General features: G+C 31.4%; 1 protein-coding gene across 21 annotated transcripts in view; it reads right to left on the reverse strand.

The window, feature by feature from the left end:
* The window catches only part of LOC122629946 (potassium voltage-gated channel unc-103), a 130,215-nt gene that overhangs the window by 3,300 nt on the left and 115,403 nt on the right, over positions 1–11,512 (reverse strand). For 12 of the 21 annotated variants that reach the window (XM_043813927.1, XM_043813905.1, XM_043813969.1 and 9 more), the window contains 13 exons: positions 11,261–11,281; positions 5,175–5,329; positions 4,879–4,999; positions 4,611–4,731; positions 4,143–4,452; positions 3,702–4,038; positions 3,402–3,589; positions 3,197–3,321; positions 2,386–2,481; positions 1,836–1,976; positions 1,429–1,759; positions 1,045–1,122; positions 83–187 (listed from right to left, as the gene is read on the reverse strand). In XM_043813927.1, the coding sequence (XP_043669862.1) occupies positions 83–187; positions 1,045–1,122; positions 1,429–1,759; positions 1,836–1,976; positions 2,386–2,481; positions 3,197–3,321; positions 3,402–3,589; positions 3,702–4,038; positions 4,143–4,452; positions 4,611–4,731; positions 4,879–4,999; positions 5,175–5,329; positions 11,261–11,281 (2,129 nt within the window). The remainder of the gene's footprint in view (positions 1–82; positions 188–1,044; positions 1,123–1,428; positions 1,760–1,835; positions 1,977–2,385; positions 2,482–3,196; positions 3,322–3,401; positions 3,590–3,701; positions 4,039–4,142; positions 4,453–4,610; positions 4,732–4,878; positions 5,000–5,174; positions 5,330–11,260; positions 11,282–11,512) is intronic. The other 9 variants (XM_043814022.1, XM_043814032.1, XM_043814011.1 and 6 more) reach the window with 5 other exon arrangements.

Raw genomic sequence — 11,512 nt, forward strand, 5'->3', positions numbered from 1 at the left:
AAAAAAAATTATAGGAGCACAAGAAGAAGCCCGTATCAGAGACGTTATGTACACAAATGAAAGAAATTCCCGTGATACCCACACAAGTTTTCCGTGTCGAAAGTCTCCTACACCATCGGCAGTTTTTAAGATACGTTGCTTGTTTCTCCAAATCCAAAAAGTCGAAATCCTTCGTGAAACGCTAGAACTGCGAATATATGTGTTTGCATGTGTGAAATTGTTGTTTGGCAAAACAAAGCGAGATTATTATGCGGAGACGTTGTTATCATTTACGCCTATCACCAAATTTTTTCCAACATTTGTCAACAAGCGCAATCACTATGTAATTCAAGTGATAAAAAAACTTGAACTTCATCTAAATATATATATATACATTTTTTTAAAATTGTTATTATTAATGAAAATACGTACTTCATTTATATATACATATATATATATATATTTTAAATTATTATTATTAATGAAAATACGTACTTCATTTATATATATATATATATATATATATATATATGTTCTTTTTTCACTATTATTAATGAAAATGTTTAAATGTAGCAGTGACGAGAATCAAAATGAAAATTATCGAAGAGAATGCAAATGATTTGAACAGAAAATAGAAAAGGAAACGAAAGAAAAGGAAAAGGAAAAGAAAAGAAAAGAAAAGAAAAGAAAAGAAAATTGAGCCGTTCTAAGTCTAGTTGGAAATCTAGATTGAAAGAATACGATTTAAACGCATCGTTTCCTTCGGTAATATCGATGTCGCACGTTCAATTATGATTCAGAAAGAAGGGATAAAAGGAAACAATGACTTTTGTTCTTTTTCTTTTTCCTTTTTGTTGTTCTGCTTTTTTGTTTCTCTCATTTTTTGTTATTTCTTTTAAAACTCTCTTCTTGTCGTACCTTTCCAATCCACAAAAGGAATAATAAAAATTGTTAACTCTAAGATTGAAATTATTACGTATCCTTGATCAATCCAATAATTCTTTCAATCGACTTGCGCAACACTGCTCTGAAGGGGGTTTGAAAGAAGAGTATGAATATGGTCACCTTCGGAACTTGTCCAATTTTTCCAAAATAAAAGACGCCGAAATCAAATGCAACTGATCCAGGGATTTCGAAAGAAAGCTTTTCAAGAATAAAAAATATATCGATTACTTCCTGGGGAGAAAAGAATACAGAGTGACTACTGAGAAAAAAAATATATCCTGATGATCTACTTAATCATTTTGATAAATCCCCTGATAAGGGATGTATAATATTGTATAAATTAATTCCAAGGTATTATCGGTTATTATAATCTAATAACAGGGTAGACATAAATATGACGGATTATAAAAACGTCTAAGAATAATTATCGGTCGTGACAAGGGTCGTACATTTTTTTTTTTTTTTTTTTTTTTTTTCCCCCAATTAGAATGATCTTTGTTTTACCTAAATAATCCATGAGACGTGCTAGGTTGGATCTTTCCGTTTCCATTATTCGAAATGGCTGGAGTTGTTGGTGGTTGGGGCTCGCTGGCTGATCTTTGAACGAGTGCGGGTGCTCTACCGGTTTGCCTAGCCGAACCTGCTGGTGCAGTTCCAGGCATCATTTCGATGCTAGAACTCTCCCTTGAGGAATTAAGAGTCTGTTGGAGCAACGTAAGTATCAATCTTATGTCACCCGTCATCGAGTGTTCCAATGACGTCACTTGTTTCGACAATTGATCTATCCTAGCATTTATTTCTTCTATAGGTCGTCCAGGTCCACTTTGAAAGTCGCCTGAAATCGTCCAAAATAATCAAATACGTTTTCAACGTGAGAACGTTAATCCTATGAATAATTAGCGATAGAATACCATGAGAATGAGGATGTTGAGGTGGCGAGGGAGTCGTATAATGACTGGATGTAGTCGACGTTGGGTGTATAGCGTTTTGACTGAGGCAGCTTTCACCAGTGGCAGAACTTCTACGTGTTTGTTTAGTCAACGGCGTTGTCACTGATACAAAATAAGATATTGTATATGTAAGGAATTAATCGCGTTTACACGGGGATATTTAAATGTCTCGATAACGAACGATGATCTTATATACAATGATCGCTGTTTTTAATATATATTACAAGTAACACTCTAAATGACAAAGCTATGATTGTAACTTCACGTTAGAAAGTGGAATCGATCCGTAACTCATTGATATACTCGTAATGATGTCTCCCAACCTGGAGTCTGGATTCCGTAATAATGATTTTCTAATCTGTCTCTCTTTCTCTTTCTCTTTCTCTTTCCCTTTCTCTTTCTCTCTTTTTCTAATGTTATAGGTATCATAAACACATAACGATGCGTGGGCCTACCGACCCAATAATGATCTCAGCTTAAAAGAGGGATTCTACTTGCGATAAAAACTTACTCTGTTTGGCGAGGTAATCATGACTCGTTAGAGGCTGCAGATGAATCTTGTGCTGACGTAGGTCCGGAATACTGCGCTTGAGATGGGTTAGCATGCCTGAACAACCATGTTTTCAAGGTGTTAACGAACTCGGGAAAAACCAAACGCAACCGCAAAGCGTAACACACTCGTTTCACTTACGTAAAACTTTTACAAGCAAGAAGAGGGAAGATAGAGGGGTCAAAGTATAATTGTTTCGGTAATGTAGACCCGAAACATCGTATAATATGTCCAGCTGAGAAAGAGTCAAACGTACTTTCGAACGATCTACCGAGGATGTGAATGAAAAAAAAAAAAAAAAACAAAAAGAAAAATAAAAAACAAAAAAAGAAGAAGAGAAAAACAAAGACAAGGAAAAAGAATACATAAAAAAGTTAAAAAAAAGGGGAGGGGGAAAAATAAGAAAAATGAAAACGCTTAGAAAGATCCCACTTTCAATAATCGAGTATTAACAAATAAAAATCTTCGATACGCATTTTTTTAGCCTTCTCTAATAAGTCACCAAATGACCCCACACGCAATATAACGTACGATATAAAACAGAAGGAGAAAAAAAAAATAAGAAAAAAGAAAGGAAGAAAAAAAGAACGAGATCTAATAAAAGGCGGATCGAAAGATGAGAATATCCGTATCGATCGAGGGGGATCTATTATCGTGCAGTAAACCACATTCCTCAAACAGTAAGAAAAAGACAGGCACGAAAATTGAAAGGTCGATTCTGAATAATAAAATACTTAATGGGAAATGTATAAGACGAGATTGACTTGCTCACCGGTAATGGAGTTCAAAGTTGAACTCCTTTGCTTCGGTTCATCGAATTCCAAATTTAATGGCGTCACATCTTGGCCAGCTTTGTCGGTACTAAATTCGAGAATACCGTGGCCGCTACTTTTGTCGCTGTAAATATAAATTTTACATTTTGTAATGAAGAAATAAATTAAAAAAAAAAAAAGTTACAAGATAAAAAAGATAATTACTAGTCTTCTTGATCGTCCTGCAAGGAATCTTGTCGACCGGTAGGGATAAGATTGGTGCCAGGACCTCCTCCAGGTCCTCGACGGTATCTTGGTGGACGGAAGGCGAATCTCCTGGCGTCGACGTCGACGTCGGTTGGAGTGCTGACAGGAAACCTTGCTGACATTGGATCTACGCCGGCTTGTTCTTCCTATCAAACGAATAATTTTTCAACATCGAAGAATCTCTTCTCGGTTTGATTAAAAAAAGAAGAAGAAGAAGACGAAAAAAAAAAAACATCTCACAAGGTATATACAACTTACATCTCGCATATTAAACGTAATCTCTAGATTTTGACTGAAGTGATTTGAAAATTCAGGATAAAGTGCCAAAACGTCGAGTAAATCGTCTCTGTGTATCTTATGAAGATCGCAATAGGTCAAAGCACGAACGTTGCACGAGGACTTCCCAACTGTTGGATAAATACAAGGATTTTCACCAAATATGTCGTCCTTCCCGAGTATGGCCATTACGATGTCGTCCTTTAAAATTTCTATACTTCCACGTGATATAAAGTAAAGGGACGTCAAGACGTCTCCGCGATGGACCAATGTATCCCCGGGTGGTGCATGCGTCGTTTTGAATTTTAAAGATAATGCTCTACGTAAAATATAAATTGGACAAAGAAGAAAAAAATTGAAATTACTTTTTTATCGAATATTATACGTATGTATATATAATCGTCGCGATTAAAATTATTATACCTTAAACAACCTGGACTAGCTCCCTCGAAGGCTCTACAATTGTTTAACAAATTTCTATTGAGATGAAGACAAATGTCAGCCTGAAGGCACTCGGGGAATCCTTTGAGTACGCTGTTCATATCTATCCCGTTGGTATACGTCCAGGCATGTTGAAAATATTCTTCCAAACGTTGTCGAAGTGGATTTGGTATTTGATGGAATCTTATGAACTCTCTAACCCTGAGCATTTGCGTATGATATCTTGCTGTACCACTGTACAATCTTTGTATGATCGCCGATACGTTTCCAAAGATACTGGCGTACATTAGAGCTAAAAAAAGAAAAGAAAAGAGAATAAAAAAAGGAATGAAACAAAGAGAAAAAAAAAAAAATAAAAAAGTTTTCAACTAAACTGTTCATGTTAATGTTATGTTACCCTACGCTTGTAATGTCAAAGTTTGATCCGATTAAATAAATTTATATACTTACATCCTATCAGCATAACGATAATAGTAAATATCTTTTCGGCGTCTGTGTTGGGTGCAACGTTACCAAAACCGACGGACGTTAAACTGCTGAATGTGAAATAGAGTGCTGTTATATAACGACTCTGAAAAATAACGAATAAACGATAATAAGGATAATCAAGCAAATCAAATTGTTTTCCATGAAATTATATAGAGACTTTTTCTCTTTTTTTTCTTTTTATTTATCTATCAAATTCTTTCTTTTTTTTTTAATTTTTTAATTTTTTTACCTTTATACTCGGTCCACCTGTATTGTTGTGAAAATAAAATTGATGAGTATCGTTGGCTAGAATATCCAACCAACCGACTTTACTCTTCAGAGTCGGCCTTTCCGCATTTCCTATGGCATACCTTTGAGAGAAAGGGAAAAAGAAAAAAATTGATTAATTTACTTTTATCGATTATTAATTCACAACTTATCGTCGTTCGAATCTGAAAAAAAAAACAATGTTGACGGATATTTTCTCTCTTTTTTTACGAAGCAAATTTTTTTGTTTATTTTATTCTTTTTTTGTTTCTAACTCACCATATACAGGCCATCCAATGTGCAATGAGTGCGAAACTGGCCATTAAAAGGAGCAAAACCGCGGCTCCGTATTCGCTGTATCTGTCGATTTTTCTGGCCACCCTAACCAAGCGTAGAAGACGTGCGGTCTTGAGAAGTCCGATCAAGGTCGTCGTCTGAAAAGAACGCGTCATTTTGTCCATCTAACACGGCTGACCGATCATTTTAATTATATTGTTTTCTTTTATATTTCTGTTCTTTTTCTTTCTTTTTCTCTCTCTCTCTCTCTCTCTCTCTCTCTTTCTCTGTTTTTATCTTTTTATTTTCTTTCTCTTTTTCTTTTTTTTCTTTTCTTTTTCTTTCTCTACCTATGATCGATAGCGAACGAGAAATGAACGTTCAATAGCTCGAAAGCAAAGAAATTAATTAATTAATAAATAATTAAGTAAATCGCAAAGAAGCAGTATTCGATCGAGATAATCGATATGCAATAATGATTTTAATGAAATATGCAATAACATGTCCGATCTACAAGGACAATTGAAATTATTGAAAACTCGATCGGGATAATCCTTCAACTTTGTCTTTTCTTTTTCTTTTTCTTCTTCTTCATTCTCCTCTTCTTTTTCTTCCTTTACTTTTACTTCTTTTTTCTTTTTATATTCATGGAAAGTATCCCGACCGAGTTGTCGACGAGACGAACGATGTTCAATATTTCAATGTAAGTAATGTTATAGAGAGACTGTCAAGAAATGTCAGAGTTCGTCCCCATCTGTCTAACATTTTATGTTTTTTTTTTTTCTTTTTCCTTTTTTTCCTTTTTCCTTTCCTCTCCCTTTAACCAATTTCACTTTTATATTTTATGGACGAAGATGAATTCTATTCCCGTTTCCATTACCTCGATCGTTACTCCTTTTTGATATATGTGTGTATGTATATAGAAACGACCTAAATGTACGTAATAAAGCCGATATATACATTAAAAAATTACGAAATAATACTTTTAGTAAAAAAATGAAAAAAAAAATAGATTTTTTATAGAAAAAAAGAATTTTTGTATCGAGCTATTGTAACGTTTTTTTCCTTTCTTTTTTCTCTCTTTTCTTCGCTCTTTGTTTTTTCTTTTTTTTAAATTACGTTATCTATCAACATCAATATTAATTTTTGATATGATAAATGCTATAAGGGTAAAAAAAGAAGAAAATAAGATAGAGGTCTCTATTACATGCTCCCTCTTTTATTCCTTACCTGTGATCGACTGACACAACACTCCTAAGAGCGACTTCCGAATCGAAGAGATTGAGTAGAAATTGAAATTATCGTAATGTACATCTACCTTATTCTGATTGATCATGATTAAGATCGATCGATCGATCGATCGATCCATCGATCTTTTGAGATCAGTCACGGATCGACCAGTAGTAATCGTGACATTTCATTTACGAATTTATTGTCGAATTATATTAATGTTTTTATTTCGCGTTCAAATTTTCGCGAACTACAAAGCAAGTAGTATGATTTATCGATATAGACGAGTCACGTGACGTAACGCGCCAAATTCGAAATTTTTGGCACTGATTTTCTCTCCGTTTGAAATCAAGTATATTTTTTCTCACACATATATATGTATATATATATACATATGTATGTAGCATGTACGATATACATAAATACAAATCATATGTATGTATGTATATATATGTGTGTATGTGTGTGTGCACATTCGAAAAAGTACAAAATCGATTTAAATTGTTTTCTTAATAAGAAACATACTTTTATTTTCAGCGCATGCAAATCCATAATATATTCGTTCGACATATACATATGGACAAATATACAAATATGTATATACACAAGGCAGATTATTACGTAGTTGGAAAGATGAAGCGTTCAAGCGACACAAGTAACACAATTATATGCTCGTGTATAATACAATACACAAAGTATTTTTTGATGTATACGTAGTATATATACGAAACGCGTCCTTAGAATTTCATTAACTTACCGTGATAATACACTCAATGTAAGGTCAAAGTTATTATTTTTTATGTCGAATTAAAAAAAGAAAAAAAAAAAAAGAAATAAAAGGAAAAATCATATTGCACAAATTTCGAACAAGTCACACGCGTTTCGCATTCCACTTATACATGAATTGATCATATATACATAAATCGTAGTATATAATATTTATACAGGTAGTCCTCAATTCAGAAAAATTACTCTCAATTCACGAAATTAATTAATAAATATTGATTAATAAAAATTAATTCATTTATTTTAAATATATATATATATATATATATATATATATTTAAAATGTATGCATATAATAAAAACTACCCATATATGTAATATAATACCACAACGTAATATTCAGCACAGTTACAAACGTGATCAATGGATCAAAAGGATTAAATTTAGGATCTGGATTAGATTTATTGGGTCAATTTTACAAATGGATTTTTTTGTTTTTGTACAGCTTGCAACAAAAGCGTAAGAGAACGGAAAGATACGAAAAAAAGCTCGATAAGAACAGGATCGACGTAGTTTTGAAACGAGAAAAAAAAAAAGAGAAAAAAAAACAGAAAAAAATAGGAAAAAAAATAAAAAAAAAAAAAATAGATATCCAGAGAAAAAACGGCAAAAGCTTACGTACGATCGTTTCAAAATCCCGCTGTTAAATTTTCCTATTGGATGCTTTGTTTCTCTATTTGGCCCTCTGCGTCTCTTCTGTGTTTTTTGGTGTAATACGTCTCTTCGTGTGCGTGTGTACGCGCGCGCACGCGTGCTATTATTCGCATAGTTCTGTGTACGTTCGTACGGGCGATTATAATGAAATTAACAAAAATATAAGAGAGAGAGGGGGGGGAGAGAAACGATCCTATAATTTCTTAATTTACGAGCATTTCGTCAGTCAAATAATTTAAATAAATATATTCGAAATTACATTAGAAAAGAAAAAAAGTATCTTTTCCAATTTATTAATTATATATTTATATATTAATAAATTATATTATTTATAATATAATATATATTTATAAATTATATATTAATTATATAATTATATATCATTAATTTTTTCATTCTTGTTACCGTAAAGATGTAAGAATTTCTTTATTATAATTATCGAATTCCTCGCGAGAAATTTACAAAACGCGGATTGGAAAATGAGGAAAAGAAAAAAAAGAATTACAGAGAACGTGCATCGCAAAGAAAAATAATTTCCATTCTTTAAGCGTGCGATAATGCGTGCCCGTGAGATAATAGATTTGATTTGAATTAATTTATCTTCAGAGTATCGATCGACAATAAGAAATGAATGGATGCATCGAAACGCTCGTAAAGAAGCTTTGCAATAACTCTGCAACCCCTATCAAGCGATTAGATGGTTTAATATATACCTATATTTATTTGTTTTTTTTTTTTCAATACTTAGCATGTATATTTATATAATTCTTAGAAAAAGAAAGATATAAAAAAAAGAAGAGCATCTTTGTGCTTATCTTTGTGTTATATTATAAAAATTTGCTAAAGCTGAAATATAGAAAAAAAAGTAAAAAAAAAGAGGAGATATAATAATAATAATAATAATAATAATAATAATAATAATAATAATAATAATAATAATAAGTGAATAAATAAATAAGAATAAAAATGATAAATCAAACGATGTAAAAGCTTTTGTTTCTTTATCCGCGCTTTTAATGAATTAGAAGCATTGACTGCTAATTGTATCGTAATGGGAGAGGAAAAAAAAAGGACGAACCGAATAAATCGATATATTTCATAAAAATCATAAGCTAACTAACTACTACATGATAACTATGCAATATATGTATATATTTATATATGTATCTGTATAGTAATTATTCTTAACGAATGTTGATATCAGATATAAATTTGTTCATATTTCTCATTGAAAAAAAATTTCTAACGAAATAAATACTACAAATTCTAACTATTCGATACTAATTATAAAAAAGAACAAAAAGGGTCCGTAAAATTTAATTCGATGCAAAGACCAATATTTGTTAGGGGACAATCATCTAATAATCATTCGCTAATCTAGTAAAAATTATTATTATATATATATATATATTTATATATTTATAAAGGAAAGATATCATTCGTTCCCTAATATCTGTAATATCATCGCCTGTAATGCGCTCATTCTTTTACGAAGAAATTAAGGATATAAATAATATACAATATGCTTAGTATGCGACGAAAAATGTACATAAATGGGACAGAAAATATAAATGGCAACAAATAAATAAAAAATCATAAATGGCACAAAAAAAAAATTTCAAGAAAATTTTATACGACGAATCTCTTACACGTAAGAGAGGTAAGAAGGAAAGGAATTGTTAATGCGAACGATGCAGCAATTGATATTTTTCTCTTCAATATCGATTGAATTGTATATCGTCAAAAAAGCATTTTATATATTTACAATTTTTATATTTTATATGTATATAAATAGAAAAAAAAAAGTTTTTTTCATAGATATGTACTATGCATTATACATGCTCATGTTCCTAATCGATGAGATTAAAAAATAAAAAAAAAAAAAAAAAGAACAAAAATCAAAAAAAAAAAAACTAGAAAGTAGGAAAAAAAAAGAAAAATAGAATATCCCTTGGTAATAACGATCTACTCGCACAAGAAAAATATCATCTTAGTTTGATCGATCGAAATTAATTATCTATATGCATTTGTAACGCATCAATAAAAAGCAATTATTATTTTTTTTTTTTTTCTTTATAAAAATGACATACGCGCAATAGTTGGTTGTCCTTATTCTTTGCTCTATTGTCTTTCTAACGATGACGATGACGACGACGACGACGCCAGCAGCACCGAGCACTAGATAGACGTTGTTAAAAATGGGCTCAAAATCTTTTATACCACGAAGTACTCAACGACGCTGTACTACGTTAATTCTTCTTCGCCCATTTTCTTGTTCTTTTTCTCCTTCCCTCATTTTTTCTACTTTATTTCTTCCACACCCCAACCCATCCTATCCCACCCCATCCCTATGTTTTTTCTCATTTCTTTTCTTTTTTCTTTCTTTTTTTCTCTTTTTTCTTTTTCATCGCTGCAAGAGTTGATCTCGCGACAGCAACGGCACGCATCAAATAATATGCTCTTCGTGATATTCGCCTAGATTAGAAAAATCGTTCTGGTGAGATTGAAAAAAAAAAAAATAATAAATAAAAAAGAACAAAAAAAAAATAAAGACAAAAAAAAAAGAGAAAGAGGAAAATTGTAAAAGAAAAACAAGGGGGAAGCAAAAATGTTTTTATAAAAAATTTCATTATTTTTCTTGTGCGAAGGATCGCTTCTCTTCTATATCGAGACCGATGAAATTCTTCCCAATAATTAGCAAATTAATTTGATTAAAGCTTCCTACGTATTAAAATGGGGGTTGCAGTGTTCCTAATTTATACAAATCATTTTTATTCATCCGCTATCGTTTCTTGTAGATATATATATATATATATATATATATATATATATAATCGATTTAAATTTCGTAATATACACTCTAGGAATTTACGAAAGGGATGAATATTAATTTTACAAAAAAAAAAAATAAAAGTAAAAATAAAAAAAAAACAAAAAAAATATAGGTATATATAATAAATGGAAATAGTGCGAATCATTCGGGAGTGTAAATACGTACGTAATATTTCTGTGAGAAAGTTTTGTGTGTTTTGTGTTTTACTCGTGCGCGCGCGCGCGTGTACGTGTTTCCGTATTTATATATTTCGTTTATTAAGCAATGAAAAATTATATATACATACATATATATATGTATATATCTTTATGAATATATACATAAATATATATATATATATGTGTGTGTGTGTGTGTGAAGAAGATAGATAAAAATAGTGATATAAAACATACGGCTGCGGTGATGACTTTTTGATCACTGTACGTATTGTATATTTGTCTGTTTGTGTGTGTGTGTGTGTTTGTATGTATGTGTGTATGTGTATGTGTATAAAAAAGAAAACGAACGTACAAATCGAACTCTGCAAAAGTTAATTCGTACAAACGTCAGCCTGTGAGTATTTTTGTGTGTATGTGTGTCAACTAACCTCGTCCTTGTCCAAGCCGAGCTACGAAAACGTTAAACTGAGGTTAAAATTCGTTACTTTTATCATAGCAACTGTGTTACTTTTTAATTTCTCTTTAAGAAGAAGAAAAAAGGGACAAAAAAGAAAAAAGGGTAAATAGAATTAAGTGAAAGGAAACAAAAACAAAAAAAGGAATAAAAAAGAAAAAGAAATATATATATAAAAGAGAGAGAAAGAGAGAGAGAGAGAGAGAGAGAGAGAGAGAGAGAGAGA

Source organism: Vespula pensylvanica, chromosome 1 (assembly GCF_014466175.1).
Source record: "Vespula pensylvanica isolate Volc-1 chromosome 1, ASM1446617v1, whole genome shotgun sequence".
Lineage (NCBI taxonomy): Eukaryota > Metazoa > Arthropoda > Insecta > Hymenoptera > Vespidae > Vespula > Vespula pensylvanica.